General features: G+C 40.4%; 1 protein-coding gene across 3 annotated transcripts in view; it reads right to left on the bottom strand.

Annotated features, from left to right (window-relative positions):
- Positions 1–19,776, bottom strand: part of LOC132869707 (kinesin-like protein KIF21A) — a 157,054-nt gene that overhangs the window by 59,260 nt on the left and 78,018 nt on the right. For all 3 annotated transcript variants that reach the window (XM_060903041.1, XM_060903042.1, XM_060903043.1), the window contains exons 3-10: positions 18,108–18,290; positions 14,935–15,084; positions 14,291–14,422; positions 11,587–11,754; positions 11,108–11,223; positions 4,179–4,374; positions 3,744–3,933; positions 481–544 (exon numbers count right to left, since the gene is read on the bottom strand). In XM_060903041.1, coding sequence (XP_060759024.1) covers positions 481–544; positions 3,744–3,933; positions 4,179–4,374; positions 11,108–11,223; positions 11,587–11,754; positions 14,291–14,422; positions 14,935–15,084; positions 18,108–18,290 — 1,199 coding nt within the window. The remainder of the gene's footprint in view (positions 1–480; positions 545–3,743; positions 3,934–4,178; positions 4,375–11,107; positions 11,224–11,586; positions 11,755–14,290; positions 14,423–14,934; positions 15,085–18,107; positions 18,291–19,776) is intronic.

The following is a 19,776-nucleotide window of genomic DNA, read 5'->3' as shown; positions in this document are numbered from 1 at the left end:
GGGTATAGTATGCTCTTACTTTTTTACTTACTTTCTTACTTACCATAGCCAGAGTAGTCAAAGTTTTCGCGGCGCAGATGTGCAGATCAGACAAGACGGAAGACGTTGCGCATGCGTGCAGACATAGCGGAGGTCTTTCACAGCACCACCTAGCCGCCTGGCATGCACATCCAATTGAATTCCACACATTTATGCGTCACCGTGTAGACGCAGATTTCCTCCTTGAAAACGGTCGTGTAGACGCGGAAAAAAGTGAGAACGAAAACGGACTTTTGCGTTTTTGTTTCAGACCGTCCCTGTGTAAAGTGGGCCTCAATTGGAAGCACACAGATGCAAAAAGACATTTAAAAAAAAGCAAATAAACAAAGGAAAACAACAACACATGGACATACAAACACCCCAACACACACACACGCATGCACACACTAAAGGTTTAGACTTAAAGTACACAGACTGATTATAAAATACATGGTGCACTACCTGAGCTCCTCAATTTCTTTGATATAATTCTGGAGCATGTTTCCAATTTCCTCATTTCCTTCACCTGCAAAGCAACAGCAGGGAGGGGGAACACTCACTTGAATCACAAAAGCCAGAATGCAGCAGCTAGGATACTTCTAGGAACCTTAATCTTATTCTTAATAAACACCTTTTATAGCATGACCCCATAACATATAGTTAAGCACAAGGAATATCACATAACTAACAGTGGAGTTCAGTACAACAGGTTCATATTACGTTTCAGCCCAAATTATTTAAAACCAAATGTTTAAAACGCTTTATACCACAGACCTGTTGAGTTCTTGAATCTGATTGGGCAGAAGGTGTTGAGTTATTTTCAGGTATACAGTGCTCAGCGTAAATGAGTGCACCCCCTTTGAAAAGCAACATTTTAAACAATATCTCACTGAACACAAACAACTTCCAAAACGTTGACAAGACAAAAGTTTAATATAACATCTGTTTAACTTATCATGTGAAAGTAAGGTTAATAATATAAACTTAGATTATACAACCCCGATTCCAAAAAAGTTGGGACAAAGTACAAATTGTAAATAAAAACGGAATGCAATGATGTGGAAGTTTCAAAATTCCATATTTTATTCAGAATAGAACATAGATGACATATCAAATGTTTAAACTGAGAAAATGTATCATTTAAAGAGAAAAATTAGGTGATTTTTAATTTCATGACAACACCACATCTCAAAAAAGTTGGGACAAGGCCATGTTTCCCACTGTGAGACATCCCCTTTTCTCTTTACAACAGTCTGTAAACGTCTGGGGACTGAGGAGACAAGTTGCTCAAGTTTAGGGATAGGAATGTTAACCCATTCTTGTCTAATGTAGGATTCTAGTTCCAGTATGGTTTTCCGGCCTTGACCCTTACGCACAGAGATTCTTCCAGATTCTCTGAATCTTTTGATGATATTATGCACTGTAGATGATGATATGTTCAAACTCTTTGCAATTTTACACTGTCGAACTCCTTTCTGATATTGCTCCACTATTTGTCAGAGCAGAATTAGGGGGATTGGTGATCCTCTTCCCATCTTTACTTCTGAGAGCCGCTGCCACTCCAAGATGCTCTTTTTATACCCAGTCATGTTAATGACCTATTGCCAATTGACCTAATGAGTTGCAATTTGGTCCTCCAGCTGTTCCTTTTTTGTACCTTTAACTTTTCCAGCCTCTTATTGCCCCTGTCCCAACTTTTTTGAGATGTGTTGCTGTCATGAAATTTCAAATGAGCCAATGTTTGGCATGAAATTTCAAAATGTCTCACTTTCGACATTTGATATGTTGTCTATGTTCTATTGTGAATACAATATCAGTTTTTGAGATTTGTAAATTATTGCATTCCATTTTTATTTACAATTTGTACTTTGTCCCAACTTTTTTAGAATCGGGGTTGTAAGTTCTATAAGTGAAACAGATGTTATATTAAACTTTGTCTTGTCAACATTTTGGAAATTGTTTGCGTTCATTGAGATATTGTTTAAAATGTTACTTTTCAAAGGGGGTGCACTCATTTACGCTGAGCACTGTATATGAATCCACTTATTGCAATATGTTATCTATTGTCTAGCAGTAAATCATTCACAGGAACCTAAGTATGGCACTCCATGTCACCCAAGTTTAATAATAAACTGATTAAAATGTGTTATTCAACAAAGAAAAAAAAAAAACATATCGTCAAGCTTTAGATAGAGCAGGGGTGTCCAAACTGATCCATAAAGGGCCGTGTGGCTGCAGGTTTTCATTCCAGCCATGCAGCAGCACACCTGATTTGGCTTATTCAAGCAACTGACACACCCACCCTTTAATCAAGGGTGGGTGTGGCTGCAAGTATTTGACTGTGTGAAGACAGTTCAGTTGATTGAATGAGCCAAGTCAGGTGTGCTGCTGCATGGCTGGAATGAAAACCTGCAGCCACACGGCCCTTTATGGATCAGTTTGGACACCCCCTGAGATAGAGGTATTTAATTAACATTTTTGGAAGGAGTTTTAATTCAGCATGTAATGATATTTCATGCGACGACAAATCTAAGACGATTCAAATCGATGAAATTAAAAAAAAAAAAATCATGATTATTATCAGGCTGTGTAATCTTTTAGTTTTTCCTAGCTGCAACTGCGTTGTTTAGACAGCAGAAAGTGCAACAATGTACAATCGTGGAAATACATGTGACTTCACCCTAGGTGGAAGTAACACAGCGTGAACTCCATGGAGAGAAAAAATTAAAAATACCCAAACAAAGCACACAAAAAAATGATCTAAAATGGGAAAGAACTACCATGCACTTGACTCTACAAACATATTAAATAAGAAATCAGAGCTCTCTTTTTATAGACTGCTGAAAGCTAAAGAAAATAGAAGAAAAATAAAGGTAGTAAATATTCATGAAGTTTATTATGAAAAGGCTATTTGTTATTAATTTTCTTCTTTTTAATAAAAGGAATAATTTTGGTTAATATTACATTATATTTTACTCCAACCTGTACAAGTGTGGGTGAATATTGTTGGTTATTAAGAGAATGAAAAGGTTTATTTTTTGTTATTTATTTATTAATTTTTTTTATTTAACAACAGGAATATTTAAGATGATAAAGAATTTTACATTTTTGGTCATAAGATTTTCTTCATTTAATTTCTTTTCAAAAATATCATGGGAAAATCGAATCATTAACCTCACTGTGAATCGAATCGGTAGATTGTTGCATGCCTAGTTTCCAATGTCAGTGTTCTGTAACAGTCAGAGGTAAAGCTGTTCCTTTATTCTGTCCATCACGGAAAAGTCTTCAGGACCTTTTTGGTCTTAATTTTAAGAGAAGGTGAAGAAACCACCGCTTACAGCTGCTAAAATCTAAGTGATAATAGTAACGGCCTTGTTTTTCCAATGTTTCACATCATTAAATATAACTATAAATGGATAAATAGTATGACATTCTTTAATAAATAAAAATATAACTGCTGGCAAATTGCTGTGCTATAAAAGGAAAGAAACACTCCATGATTCATTGTGTTTTAGTCCTTATATAATATTGGAAATGGATGACAGAAGGGTCATGTTTAAAGTGTAAATTTCATAAATTCTAATAATTTCAAGGGAGATGATTAGAGATTTAAGGTCTTCAAAAACATTTTGGCTTTCTTTAAACGCAGACGACACCTGTTTGCTCTTTATGGTTGGGTGGATGTGATGTGGTGTGGTATAGAAAGTGGATCTGTTTCAGCATACCTGCTTTAGCGAGGACGTGGTTGGCCTGTTCAGTCAACAGCTGTGTTAATCGAGCTCTCTGAGCATCGATGGTCTCCTGCATGGCCTTGACACGGACACGCAGGTTCTTATTCTCCGTCTGTAGCATGGTGTTCTCGTGGACCATATCGTTAATGCTTTCCAGGCCGTCCTCCCCTACCATGCGCTTACCCTGTCCAAGTATGCAGAACGACAGATATTTCTTCACTGATTCCATTAATTCATCTTTCCTGGTCTTTAAATCAGGTTTCTTTAACACCAGAAATATAGAAAATTCTAAAGGGTTCACAAACTTACAAGCACCACTGCATAACAGAATATTCAAACTGTTGAGCCAAGACACTACTCAGATCTACACCTTAACAGCTTAAACCCTTCATGCTAATCTGTCTCGCGCCTTCTTCCCTTCTCCCTCACCGTCTTGTACTCCATGAGCTCCATCTGCAGCCGTGCAATCTCAGTTCTAAGGGCGCTGATCTGCTGGCTGGCTCGGTCCTGATTCACCACAACCTTGTTCTTGATGTTACGTGCCCGGTTAGCATACTTCAGAGTGTTCAGAGTTTCCATGAAGTCCCGGTCTGAGGGGCTGATACAGGCTATCATCACTGTCTGACTGGAGGTGGGTGGGAGAGACAGACAGATACAGAGATAAAAAGAGAGAGATGAAAAAAGATTGTAAATTCACAGGAAGGAAAAAAAAAAAAAAAAAAGACTCACTCACTAAAAAGCTCTCTGAACTTATAGTCCGGGGGAAAAAAATGACAAAAAAAAAAAATTGCATACATTTTAGGATTCTTAATTTGGCAATAGGTGGCACGGTGGTGTAGTGGTTAGTGCTGTCGCCTCACAGCAAGAAGGTCCGGGTTCGAGCCCCGTGGCCGGCGAGGGCCTTTCTGTGCGGAGTTTGCATGTTCTCCCCGTGTCCACGTGGGTTTCCTCCGGGTGCTCCGGTTTCCCCCACAGTCCAAAGACATGCAGGTTAGGTTAACTGGTGACTCTAAATTGACCGTAGGTGTGAATGTGAGTGTGAATGGGTGTCTGTGTCTATGTGTCAGCCCTGTGATGACCTGGCGACTTGTCCAGGGTGTACCCCGCCTTTCGCCCGTAGTCAGCTGGGATAGGCTCCAGCTTGCCTGCGACCCTGTAGAAGGATAAAGCGGCTACAGATAATGAGATGAGATTTTATTTGGAGGGGGGGAGGAATGATAGAGAGCACGTTTTTGTATTAAAGTACGTTACATCATAGATTCATTCTTTGCTTGCTTGTTAACATTTTATTCATTGCCAAATTCATCTCATCTCATTATCTGTAGCCGCTTTATCCTGTTCTACAGGGTCGCAGGCAAGCTGGAGCCTATCCCAGCTGACTACGGGCGAAAGGCGGGGTACACCCTGGACAAGTCGCCAGGTCATCACAGGGCTGACACATAGACACAGACAACCATTCACACTCACACCTACGGTCAATTTAGAGTCACCAGTTAACCTAACCTGCATGTCTTTGGACTGTGGGGAAAACCGGAGCACCCGGAGGAAACCCACGCGGACACGGGGAGAACATGCAAACTCCGCACAGAAAGGCCCTCGCCGGCCACGGGGCTCGAACCCGGACCTTCTTGCTGTGAGGCGACAGTGCTAACCACTACACCGCCCCCAAATAAAATCTTTGGGATAAATTTGCAGACAAACTTTTGCAGATGGAGGGGTCATAGATGTTCCACTCAGTATTAAGGCTGTGATGAAGCTGTATTAAAAAGGTGCATTACTAGGTCTCTGGTTAACATTCGTAAGGCCTGCCATGACATCACTTTCAAGTGCACTCCTGCTGAATGTGAATGGTCAAGAGTGCTTGTGCTGTCCTTTGCTTGGCTGTCTTAGCATTGTTAGCTGCCCAGGAATTAGCGAACATTACACACATTTCTGTAAAGCTGGTTCAGCCAAATAATCACCTTACCGGACTCTCTAAGTCATAAACAACGACTGACAGAACGCTCATGTTAACACAAAGCAGCCCTTCAGTCTGTAACAGTTTTCCAAATGGGTTTTCTCAGCTACATAATAGTCAAGTCAGGTTTATTTCTACTACGCTTTTAACAACAGACACTGTCGCAAAGCAGCTTGACAGAATTTGAATGACTTTAAACATGAGCTAATTTTGGGGGCGTCGTGGCTCAGGTGGTTAAGGCGCCATACCATGAATGCGGGCGACCCGGGTTCGATTCCGGCCCGAGGTCATTTCCCGATCCCTTCCCCTCTCTCTCTCCCGCTCATTTCCTGTCTCTACACTGTCCTATCCAATAAAGGTGCAAAAAGCCCCAAAAAATATCTTTAAAAAAAAAAAAAAAAGAGCTAATTTTATCCCTAATCTATCTCCAATAAGCACGCCTGTGGTGACAGCGGCGAGGAAAAACTCCTTAATAGTAGGGCTGTCGAAGTTAACGCGTTATTAGTGCGTTAATGCAATTTAATTTGATCGCGATTAAAAAAAAATGACGGCGTTATTGGAGGGTACAGTGAATTGGGCTCATCTTGGTAAGGAGCAATGCAGATTTTCACAGGTGACTAGCATGCAAAATAAAGCTAGTTATAACATTAACTTTGTGGTAAAACGTAGCTCTACAACTTGTCAAATAAACCCACAACATGGTCAGTTAAATTGTAGTCTGCATATGCGATGCCGTGCGAGTTCCGTTTACTCTCACTTTACCGGGTGAAATGTGTTGATATCTGATGGGCTACGATCGGGAATGCGCACATTCCCTTTTCTCCACCTGTAGATTGTAGGTAGCCTAGCGATTTCCAAATAGCCTACTGCTTCACTTGAATGAACTTGCAGGAGTCAAACTACTTCCTCTTTGCTCTTCGAAGTGTAGCTTGCAGCCATTACAGTTGAGAAAAAAAAATAGTCTGTTATTTCTCCAAATCGTATTTTGCACATAGTCTATGCCCAACAGATGTCTGATAGGCTACATTGGAAAGAATATGCTGCATGCCTACATCTAATATCAAAACCCAAATGCCAAATATTTGTGCATTATGCCGATATATTGTCTATCATAGAGAAGATGAGCCTTATAATTGACATGGAGCATCAGAGCATATATTCAAATGTTTGCTCTGATGTAGAAATGTTTGAGTACAATTTAAACAGATGTTTAAAGATTTTTTTTGCGATTAATCGCGATTAACTACATAATTTTATGAGATTAATCGCGATTAAAAATTTTAATCGTTTGACAGCCCTACTTAATAGACTCGTCGCCATAACAGACTTGTGCTCAGGTCATACCTTAAACTATTATTATTATTATTATCATCATCATCACGACTAATATTACTGTACAAGATGATCAGGTTGTATCCATCCATTAACCGTAACCGCTTATCCTGTACAGGGTCGCGGGCAAGCTGGAGCCTATCCCAGCTGACCATGGGTGAGAGGCGGGGTACACCCTGGACAAGTCGCCAGGTTATTGCAGGGCTGACACAGGCCAAGTTTACATTAGACCGTATCTGTTTCGTTTTCTTCGCGGATGCACTGTCCGTTTACATTAAACCACCTGGAAACGCCGGGAAACGGGAATCCGCCAGCGTCCACGTATTCAATCCAGATCGTGTCAGCTCCGGTGCTGTGTAAACATTGAGAATACGCGGATACGCTGTGCTGAGCTCTAGCTGGCGTCGTCATTGGACAACGTCACTGACATCCACCTTCCTGATTCGCTGGCGTTGGTCATGTGACGCGACTGCTGAAAAACGGCGCGGACTTCCGCCTTGTATCACCTTTCATTAAAGAGTATAAAAGTATGAAAATACTGCAAATACTGATGCAAATACTGCCCATTGTGTAGTTATGATTGTCTTTAGGCTTGCCATCCTTCCACTTGCAAGTAGTAAGTGATATGCACTGGGATCACACACACAGCGGCTCAGTCCCGAATCACAGCTTGTTCGCTTCACTCGCGCGCTCTGTGAGCTGCGCAAGGCCGGAGTGCGCACCCTCCAGAGGGCACTCGCTGTTCAGGGCGGAGTGATTTGGGATCACAGGATGCCTGCGGAGCTGAGCGTATCCGTGTATTGGTGTTGCTGTGTGCACGCAAATTGTGTATTGGTGTTGCTGTGTGCACACTAATCGTTTTAAAAACGTTAATCTGATGATCCGCTGATACGGTCTAATGTAAACATGGGCACAGACACACAACCATTCACGCTCACATTCACACCTACGGTCAATTTAAAGCCACCAATTAGCCTAACCTGCATGTCTTTGGACTGTAGGGGAAACCGGAGGAAACCTACGCAGACAACATGCAAACTCCACACAGAAAGGCCCTTGTTGGCCCCTGGGCTCGAACCCAGAACCTTCCGGCTGTGAAGCGACAGTGCAAACCGCTACACCACTGTGCCGCCCCTATCTGGGTATTTAATATCTTATTAATGTACAGTACTGTGAAAAAGTCTTAGGCACTCTTTTTTTCATACAAACTTTGTTATAGATTTCTATTTTATGACTTCTACATTATCGAGTTGGTACAAAAACATTTTAGAGTCCAAACATTCGTTTTCCAGCACAAAATTAAATGTTAGAGAGAGAGAGAAAAAAAAAAGTTTGTATCTGAGCAGCATATTACACAAGAGAGCACTTTTCAGATTAAAAAAAGAAAACATAACGAAGGCTACGGAGTTTTGGTGCAAAATGAAGAAGCGAGTGTGACAGTCAAAGTGTCCAGAAGAACTGTGGCTGGTTCTGTAAGATGCTCAGTAAAGCCTACAGCTCATTTCCTTATCAAACTGCACTCATTGTACCGGAGACTACTATTTTTTTTTTTTTAAAGCAAAGGGTCGTCTCACACCAAATACTGACTTTGTTTCATTTATTACGGCTTACTGCTGTTTATAGGATTTTATGTTGAAACATTTAATTTCATTATTTTTAAGCCATATTTGGTCTACATCATTTCATTACACGTGCCTCAGGCTTTTGCACAGAACTGTATGTTGGCTTTATTAGTAATATAAACAACAAGAATCAATTAAAAAAAGTTTGCCTTATTTTTTAAAAATTATTACACAGTCCAGTACCAGTCAAAAGTTTGGACACTCCTAATTCAGTGGTTCTTTTTTTTTTATTAATTAAGACACTTCATATATTAAAGTAATGATGGATGTCATTTCTCTTTAATTAGTTGAGCGGTTCTTGACATAATATGGATTACTACAGTTGTGGAATAGGGCTATTTACTGTATTATATTATTTGCTATTTACTGTTTGATCTCAAACGCATTAAGGCGGCAAGAAATTGTGCTAATTAACTTTTGACGAGGCACCTGTTCATCGAAAAGCATTCCAGGTGACAACCTCATGAAGCTGGTTAAGATGATGCTAATAGCATACAAAGTGTCAAGATAAACGCTGGCTACTTTGAAGAATCTAAAATATGATTTTTTTTTTAACCACATTATTCCATACATGTTCCATGTGTTATTCTATAGTGTCTCTCACACACACACACACACACACACACACACACACACACACGTGTTGTTAATCCCAGATTAAAATGGTATGAACATAAGCTCTATGATATATGATTTTATAAAAAAAAAAAAAAAGACCTCTACAAATGTCCAAAAGAGAAGATGTGCTAATTAAAACCTTCATTTTCACCAAAACCTTTTCACTAATACATAAGCTAGATATTGTTTAAAGCAGGGCTTTGAACCGGTTCAAGGAACGAAAATGAAAACCGGGAACTTTTTCTATTTCACATGGAACAGAAACGAAACCAGAAACTTTATTATTTTTTATGCTCCGGAACAGAAATGCTTCTTAAAAATAATGGTAACCGGTTAATACCGGTTTTTATTTCGTTCCTCAAAGTTTCCGTAGCCTACAAATAAAAGTCATTCTTCTCCTGCGCAAGTTTCTATGACCCGCTGGGGTTCACTTCCTGTGTGACGTTCGCTGACTGAATGTAGAGAGCGGGAGGGTGGACTACTATCACGTCTCCACATCTTAAATAAGAGGTAAATATTGCAGTCTATCGTTATTCATATCAATATATTTGTCCACGTTAATGAGAGGCTCGCGAACATTAAATGACGTTAACCTCTGTTAGCCTATCAATGCACAGGGCCTGACTAGCCTTTGGTAACACACTAAACGAATTATCTTTCATTTTTGGCACTTTTTCTGTTTGTGTAGATGGGAAGACATACTGAGAATCCAAATCGCCAACATTTGAAATAATAATTGTTTTGAATTATTTCTTGTCTTATTTAATGAAGGTTGTAATAGAATTAGCCTATATTTGGCTTAAGCTGGATGAGACGGAGACATAATTTTATAGCCATTTGTTAAACAGCTGACAGGGAACGTAATTAACCATTCCGGGAACGAAATTTTTTTTGTTCTAACTGGTTCGGGAACGTCTATTTAATGGTGGAACCCAAAACCGGAAACGTTAAAATTCCGTTTCTGTTCGGAACGAACCAATAGGAAAAAAATTCTGGTTCAAAGCCCTGGTTTAAAGGTAGACTGCCTTTCTGATTTTTGAAGTGTAGGTCATAAAACGAATTTCCCCCGACACCCAGTTATTTTTGTTTAGTGGGCCGAAAGCTACTGAATTCAAAATCACAGACTTCCAATTTATTAGGTTTTTTTATAGAACAATTAATTAATTTAGAGCCATGTGGCCCTAAATTCTCCGCTATTTTTTCCTGCTTCACCATGACCCAATTCAAGATACTACGTCATGCATCACGTGGTGGGCTTTCCCCATTTGCGCAAGGCATTGTGGGATACAAATTTGAAACAGGAGAGAAAAATGGAGGACACGAGTGCGCAAATGAAACGCGAAAGACCGACTACAGTAACGGAAAGCGAGAAGACGTTATGTTGTGAAGGAAAGGAAAGGAAACGCAGGACCAAACTAATAAATATCGGCGGTCAGTGAGCACCTCGGTGTGATCAGCTGTTCGTTTAGTGACAGAATGATGGAACCATCAGTGCACGGTCAAGGTAAACCTGTAGATAGCAGTAATGCAACACTGTGGATGCCAGCTGCTGTACAACCCAAAAGAAGAAGAAGCAGGTAAACCTGCGCATGCGCACACGGACTTCCTCTGTCTGCTTGAAGCGAACAATTTCATGCACATTATTTATTTGTGAGGGAATCCCCTCAAATTAAATAACTTCCCATCCACAGAATGACCTGTTTGTTTGTTTTTTAGATAATACAGGAATAAACATACATCACAATGACCAAATTTCAAAAGGGAACTAAATTTCACCGATTTTATGAAATCGAAAGGCCGTCTAGCTTTAACAGTGTTGAGATACAGACCTGTTTCCTCCCAAAGAGTCCTGGAGGAGACGTGTGAGCTTTGAGTCACGATACGGCACATGTGTGGAGCGCTTGCTCTTGTCTCCCAGAGCACTGATGACGTTACCCAGAGCGAGCTGTACAAAACACACAGACATCAGCAAAATAATAACTCAGACGTGAAGTGCTGCTGTTTATGCAAAACACCACTAGATGGAGATATTGACCACAGCTGTAGGAGCAGGTGCCTGGCGGAACAAAAATATTCCGCCGCTCAAAGAAAGAGATTCTTATCAGGACTGAACATCATCCCTGGAGCAATATGTGGCCTTTTGTTTCATAAAACAAGACACGGCTCAAAACCTTTGGCTCTGCGGAATCTTTAACACATCGTGGAGTTGTCACATGACACCACTTTGCATTACAAAAGGGAAATCTTACCCTTTCGTATTGTTGAAATGTAAAACACAGATTAAACACAATGCAACCCTGAAGCGTACCAGTCCACAGTTGATTGAGATGCCCTCTTTAGCTCTATCCCCCGTCGCTCCTGTTCTCTTCAGCCGCTCTGAGCCAGCCAAGTCCACAAAGTGAAACTTGGCAGTGAGGGTTTCAAACTCGTTCATCTCTGACGAGCCATTGGCCAGCCTGTTGTCTGTCTCATTGTTCTAGAAAAGGGCGTAATGAGGAAAGAGTAAGGAACACAGTCCAGCTGTATTGCAAATTAGTACCTAATTATGGAAACTGACTAAAAATAGCTCGGGGACATCTATGCAAAAGTCGCTATTATGAATTATGGCTGGGTAACAGGACAACGTAAAACTGATATCGAAAATTACACAATACATGTTTACTCTGGACACCACGAGCACTTATAATACTGGACATAAATGTTACAGTAATAACGTACATGACTGAAAATCTATATCACCTTTTTTTTTTCCCTTCAGCTGTCTCACTGCTGAACTCCGCCCCCGAACAAACTGAATTGACTTCACTGCATTATCACCATTTGCACTACTGTTTATTCATACCGCGTTTTGTATATACTGCAAATATCTATATCATATCATGAAATTGCACTATAGTACATTCATATCGTACATTTTTACAACCCCGATTCCAAAAAAGTTGGGACAAAGTACAAATTGTAAATAAAAACGGAATGCAATGATGTGGAAGTTTCAAAATTCCATATTTTATTCAGAATAGAACATAGATGACATATCAAATGTTTAAACTGAGAAAATGTATCATTTAAAGAGAAAAATTAGGTGATTTTAAATTTCATGACAACAACACCTCAAAAAAGTTGGGACAAGGCCATGTTTACCACTGTGAGACATCCCCTTTTCTCTTTACAACAGTCTGTAAACGTCTGGGGACTGAGGAGACAAGTTGCTCAAGTTTAGGGATAGGAATGTTAACCCATTCTTGTCTAATGCAGGATTCTAGTTGCTCAACTGTCTTAGGTCTTTTTTGTCGTATCTTCCGTTTTATGATGTGCCAAATGTTTTCTATGGGTGAAAGATCTGGACTGCAGGCTGGCAGGTTCAGTACCCGGACCCTTCTTCTACGCAGCCATGATGCTGTAATTGATGCAGTATGTGGTTTGGCATTGTCATGTTGGAAAATGCAAGGTCTTCCCTGAAAGAGACGTCATCTGGATGGGAGCATATGTTGCTCTAGAACCTGGATATACCTTTCAGCATTGATGGTGTCTGTCCAGATATGTAAGCTGCCCATGCCACACGCACTAATGCAACCCCATACCATCAGAGATGCAGGCTTCTGAACTGAGCGCTGATAACAACTTGGGTCGTCCTTCTCCTCTTTAGTCCGAATGACACGGCGTCCCTGATTTCCATAAAGAACTTCAAATTTTGATTCATCTGACCACAGAACAGTTTTCCACTTTGCCACAGTCCATTTTAAATGAGCCTTGGCCCAGAGAAGACGTCTGCGCTTCTGGATCATGTTTAGATACGGCTTCTTCTTTGAACTATAGAGTTTTAGCTGGCAACGGCGGATGGCACGGTGAATTGTGTTCACAGATAATGTTCTCTGGAAATATTCCTGAGCCCATTTTGTGATTTCCAGTACAGAAGCATGCCTGTATGTGATGCAGTGCCGTCTAAGGGCCCGAAGATCACGGGCACCCAGTATGGTTTTCCGGCCTTGACCCTTACGCACAGAGATTCTTCCAGATTCTCTGAATCTTTTAATGATATTATACACTGTAGATGATATGTTCAAACTCTTTGCAATTTTACACTGTCAAACTCCTTTCTGATATTGCTCCACTATTTGTTGGCGCAGAATTAGGGGGATTGGTGATCCTCTTCCCATCTTTACTTCTGAGAGCCGCTGCCACTCCAAGATGCTCTTTTTATACCCAGTCATGTTAATGACCTATTGCCAATTGACCTAATGAGTTGCAATTTGGTCCTCCAGCTGTTCCTTTTTTGTACCTTTCACTTTTCCAGCCTCTTATTGCCCCTGTCCCAACTTTTTTGAGATGTGTTGCGGTCATGAAATTTCAAATGAGCCAATATTTGGCATGAAATTCGAAAATGTCTCACTTTCGACATTTGATATGTTGTCTATGTTCTATTGTGAATACAATATCAGTTTTTGAGATTTGTCAATTATTGCATTCCGTTTTTATTTACAATTTGTACTTTGTCCCAACTTTTTTAGAATCGGGGTTGTACATACTGTAAATATCATATCATTATACCATTCCATACCCTGTAATTCCTGTACATTTATATTTGTATATTAAACTTATGTTATTTACTGCTATGCACTTCTGGTTTGATGCAATCTGCATTTCGTTGCCTTGTACCTGTGACATGTGCAAAGTTGAATCTAATCTAATCATTTGGTCCAATTTTCCCCCCACCTTTATCCATATTAAATCCTTTACTGTTTACCCGAACATTGTTAATATCATGCATCATAAAATGTCACAAAGTATTGATGTTGTGATATGGCTATCACCATGATGCTGCTATGAATCAAATTTCCATTAGACTTCAAAACGTTTACATTTAATATGTGAAATATTAAAGGGTGCTTAAAAGGCTGAACAGAGGGAGAAGAGGGGTGAAAAGCGAGCAGTCAGAAGGAGAAGGAGCTAAGATGCAACCCAAGCAATATAAATAGTCGGACTATTGCTGGTGTGTTTGCGGTGCCACCTACGTTGCTTGCGGCACAGACGCGGACTTGGCAGAGATGAATGGTGAAGATGGCATGGGAGCGTGAACTCTGGACGTTCATCTGGGTGCTGGCGGTGGTACGGGAAAGAGCTCCCAGCTTCAAACACTGCATCATCTGAGCTCACGGAGAGAAAGAGAGAGCAGTGAGAATTTGCGGTTACCAAGCCACGATCGACTGTGTGGCATCACATAAAAAGCAACTGTAGTTAAACATAAACGTGTTGTTGGAAAAAAAAAAAAAGGTGTTTAAAAAGGTCACACCCCATGTTCCATCAACACAGCTGTTTATATGGGCAATCACTGTCTTGATAAAAGTCTAAAGCTGCACCAATTTTGCATTTGGAGAACACAAGCGAATGCTTGAATTGCTTGTACTATGCAACTGCATCACTCATGTGTCCTATTGAGTTTTGTATTTATCCGGCCCTGGCATGTTAATGGATTTTTATGGAGAACGTTGGATTGGTAAGTTACACCTAAATGTTATTCTAAAAACATGCAGCTTGGTGCAACCATTCAAGTTTATCAACTAGTAAAAAAAAAAATACTGTCCTGGAGGACCTAATGCAGGAGTATATAACAACGAGAATACACACACTCAGCAGTCGTACACACAGTGAACCCAACCTCAGCTTCAGTGGAGACTGTGCGGGTGGTGACTCCCACTGTGTAGATCCCTCCGTTAGCATCCTCGTGGATCTTAATGTTCGATTTCTGCTTTCTGGCTTCCACATCCCGCGTGGTGTCAAAGAGGTCAAGCACTTCCTCATTATACAACTACAAAACCAAGAAGAGCATTTGATAATGCTTTTCTAAAAACTGTCTAATGGCAAAAGTTTAGCCTTTATCTAGCCTCAGGACATTCATTTCAGTCTCACTTGGATGTATTCAGACATGTAGTGATAACTCGGGACGACAGTTTGATCTGGACTAAAGGAAAGTCTCGCTGTCTCCTAGATAACATTAATCTATAACTCGGCGTCACCCTGGTTCTCCACATGATGGATCAGCAGCTGCAGCTCACCTTTATCTGGGAGTTAAATTTAAAGCTAAGTGGTGATACTGAGACATGTTCGTTTTAACCAAGTACAGAAATAACACTGTCGTCAGCTGTCTAATGCTTCATCTATCACCACAGTAACGCAAACATGCTTTTCAGAATCACAGCAAGTGAAAAGATATCGTTCTGCATACAATGTGGTTTTACAGACAGAATAAAAACACTTGTTTTTGCCAGTTTTACTTACACACACACACACACACACACACACACACACACACACACACACACACACAAAACCAAACCAGTATATTTAACAGTTATTCCATGAAATCGAGTCATACATGAGCTGGTAGCCGATGAGGCACGTATATACAACAAGATTGAGTGGAATAACTGTTTAATTCTATCCAGTCACTGGATTTTGACAAACAGCGCATTTTTATTTTTTGCAAATTCAATAAAATAAAAACTTCATACAACCCCGAGTCCAAAAAAGTTGGGACAAAGTACAAATTGTAAATAAAAACGGAATGCAATAATTGACAAATCTCAAAAACTGATATTGAATTCACAATAGAACATAGACAACATATCAAATGTCGAAAGTGAGACATTTTGAAATTTCATGCCAATTATTGGCTCATTTGAAATTTCATGACAGCAACACATCTCAAAAAAGTTGGGACAGGGGCAATAAGAGGCTGGAAAAGTGAAAGGTACAAAAAAGGAACAGCTGGAGGACCAAATTGCAACTCGTTAGGTCAATTGGCAATAGGTCATTAACATGACTGGGTATAAAAAGAGCATCTTGGAGTGGCAGCGGCTCTCAGAAGTAAAGATGGGAAGAGGATCACCAATCCCCCTAATTCTGCGCCGACAAATAGTGGAGCAATATCAGAAAGGAGTTCGACAGTGTAAAATTGCAAAGAGTTTGAACATATCATCATCTACAGTGCATAATATCATCAAAAGATTCAGAGAATCTGGAAGAATCTCTGTGCGTAAGGGTCAAGGCCGGAAAACCATACTGGGTGCCCGTGATCTTCGGGCCCTTAGACGGCACTGCATCACATACAGGCATGCTTCTGTATTGGAAATCACAAAATGGGCTCAGGAATATTTCCAGAGAACATTATCTGTGAACACAATTCACCGTGCCATCCGCCGTTGCCAGCTAAAACGCTATAGTTCAAAGAAGCCGTATCTAAACATGATCCAGAAGCGCAGACGTCTTCTCTGGGCCAAGGCTCATTTAAAATGGACTGTGGCAAAGTGGAAAACTGTTCTGTGGTCAGACGAATCAAAATTTGAAGTTCTTTCTGGAAATCAGGGACGCCGTGTCATTCGGACTAAAGAGGAGAAGGACGACCCAAGTTGTTATCAGCGCTCAGTTCAGAAGCCTGCATCTCTGATGGTATGGGGTTGCATTAGTGCGTGTGGCATGGGCAGCTTACACATCTGGAAAGACACCATCAATGCTGAAAGGTATATCCAGGTTCTAGAGCAACATATGCTCCCATCCAGACGACGTCTCTTTCAGGGAAGACCTTGCATTTTCCAACATGACAATGCCAAACCACATACTGCATCAATTACAGCATCATGGCTGCGTAGAAGAAGGGTCCGGGTACTGAACTGGCCAGCCTGCAGTCCAGATCTTTCACCCATAGAAAACATTTGGCGCATCATAAAACGGAAGATACGACAAAAAAGACCTAAGACAGTTGAGCAACTAGAATCCTACATTAGACAAGAATGGGTTAACATTCCTATCCCTAAACTTGAGCAACTTGTCTCCTCAGTCCCCAGACGTTTACAGACTGTTGTAAAGAGAAAAGGGGATGTCTCACAGTGGGAAACATGGCCTTGTCCCAACTTTTTTGAGATGTGTTGTTGTCATGAAATTTAAAATCACCTAATTTTTCTCTTTAAATGATACATTTTCTCAGTTTAAACATTTCATATGTCATCTATGTTCTATTCTGAATAAAATATGGAATTTTGAAACTTCCACATCATTGCATTCCGTTTTTATTTACAATTTGTACTTTGTCCCAACTTTTTTGGAATCGGGGTTGTACAAAACGTCCGACAAAATAATTTACGCTGAGAATGTAAACAAACCAGTGGAATGGCAGTAGCAATTTGTGAAAAATGCTATAATAATAATAATAATAATAATAATAATAATTCTTGAAAATAAATTTAAAAAATACATTCTTGCCATCAAATACTTTTATTCCATTTTTTAAAATTTTTATTTTTTTCGGGTTTTGTTTTTGAGTAGAGTTTTTATTTCATCCTCGGTTGGTTCAGCAACACGCTCCACCATTTTGTTTTTCTCTACTCACAGTATATGAGCTGATATCCTAGTAGTAGAGTAGCCAATCAATCAATCAGAGTACGCAATTGCTCATATCCAGTGAATGTGGATAGAATAAAAACAGTTATTCTACCCAATCTAGTCCTACATGGCTTATAGACGACTCAGTGCTCCGCAGCTTGTTGGCTATCAGCTCATGCATGACTCGATTTTGTGGAATAACTGTTAAATAGTCCACTGGCTTGACAAAAGGATCAGCCAGATTAAAGTCATATTTATATTGGTTACTGCTGAAAAAAGCAATACATCTAGGCCAAGCATTTTTATTTTGCTGCTATACAAGAGCAAAAATTAACGTATAACCAATTCAAGGACTTCACTAGTCTCCAAAAGCCTTCCAAGATCTTAATGATTTCTAAGGACTTATCCAAAGGGCTAATTAGTTTGTAAGGTGAGAAAAATGGCCATGCTCACTTCTAAGAACTGGGCGTTGATCTTGAATTCGGGCACAGGGCGACCCTGCTCCATTGCGGCTTGCTTCCTCTCCTCGATGCCCCTGAAGAGGTGGGTCACGGCGCGTGGGATGATGCCATGCTCATCGTCGCTGATGCTCACGTCGAAACCCGTGCCCATGGTGTACGTCTTCCCTGAACCGGTCTGGACCAGGAAAGATGGAGCAAGCAAAAGTGACCGAACACATCGACATTGCTTTACCTCAAACAAAAACTGTAGAAATGGTAGTGATGGATGTTGTGTTAAACCATCCACCTTTTAATTTTCGAACAGTTCAACTGCACCATTTATTATAAACAAACATTTATATATAAAATCAGTGTACTTGCACTGTATTTAGTTAAGTTTTCAGGAATTCCTTGTTTTGACTAAAACATTCCAGCATTTTTTAATTTAAAAAAAAAAAATCCTTGTCTTCCTGCCCCTTCAACTGATTTTACATTTTGTAAGGAGAAGACAATCTGACCAAATGAGCTAATAACTGACGATTTGGATTAGAGATGATATCCATCCATTCACCCATTCATTATCTGTAGCCGCTTTATCCTGTTCTACAGGGTCGCAGGCAAGCTGGAGCCTATCCCAGCTGACTACGGGCGAAAGGCGGGGTACACCCTGGACAAGTCGCCAGGTCATCACAGGGCTGACACATAGACACAGACAACCATTCACACTCGCATTCACACCTACGGTCAATTTAGAGTCACCAGTTAACCTAACCTGCATGTCTTTGGACTGTGGGGGAAACCGGAGCACCCGGAGGAAACCCACGCGGACACGGGGAGAACATGCAAACTCCGCACAGAAAGGCCCTCGCCGGCCACGGGGCTCGAACCCGGACCTTCTTGCTGTGAGGCGACAGTGCTAACCACCAACAATAAACATACCATACTTAAATAATTTCTTGTCTATGCATTTGTCCAAGTGTCTTCAACTTCTTAACTACCCTGATCATTCCAGATATTGGATGGTATTTGTAGGCTATTTGTTTACACAAGTACTCCAGCACTGTTCGCTCTTGGATTCTCTTGGCTACCAAGGGTACATGCACTTACTGTTAGTCACTTTGAATACAAACTTCAGCTAAATGACTGTAATGCTTGTATAATGTACAATACCTAAACAGCAATTACATAGAATTAATAGCCTGGCAAGCCAGACGAAATGTGAATATTTAGTCTGGCCTCGCTCGTAGACATTTCCGAAGGGTGTGGGAGGAACAACCCGCTGTCTTTCAAACGGTCTCTGTGCGTATAGGCCAACGCTCTGACCAATCAGCGCAACAGTGACTGTGACGTAGTCAGAGCGACAGAAAGCAGTGGGGGAGGCCTTGAAATAAATCATTTTTCAAAATGCGTATTAATTAATAAACAGGTTCTAGATATTAAGAAGTTTGGAGATAATGACCACAAGTTTGGAGTCTGTACCACATACACTTATTTTTTTCAAGTGTTTTTCAAGTGTTTGCTTAAACTGTTTTTGAGAGTTTTTATTTTTATTTAGTGGTGTTTGGTGAAATAATTTCCCTTAAATTTAAAATAACGGGAAAATAAGAAACAATCAAAAAGTCATGTTTCAAAGCTGTTTATTAATTCTTCGTACTGCACAAACTAGCCCCATCCTTTTGGCT

Source organism: Neoarius graeffei, chromosome 21 (assembly GCF_027579695.1).
Source record: "Neoarius graeffei isolate fNeoGra1 chromosome 21, fNeoGra1.pri, whole genome shotgun sequence".
Taxonomy (NCBI): domain Eukaryota; kingdom Metazoa; phylum Chordata; class Actinopteri; order Siluriformes; family Ariidae; genus Neoarius; species Neoarius graeffei.
Note: the sequence above shows the minus strand (reverse complement) of the source record. Positions and strands in the feature narration are given on the sequence as shown.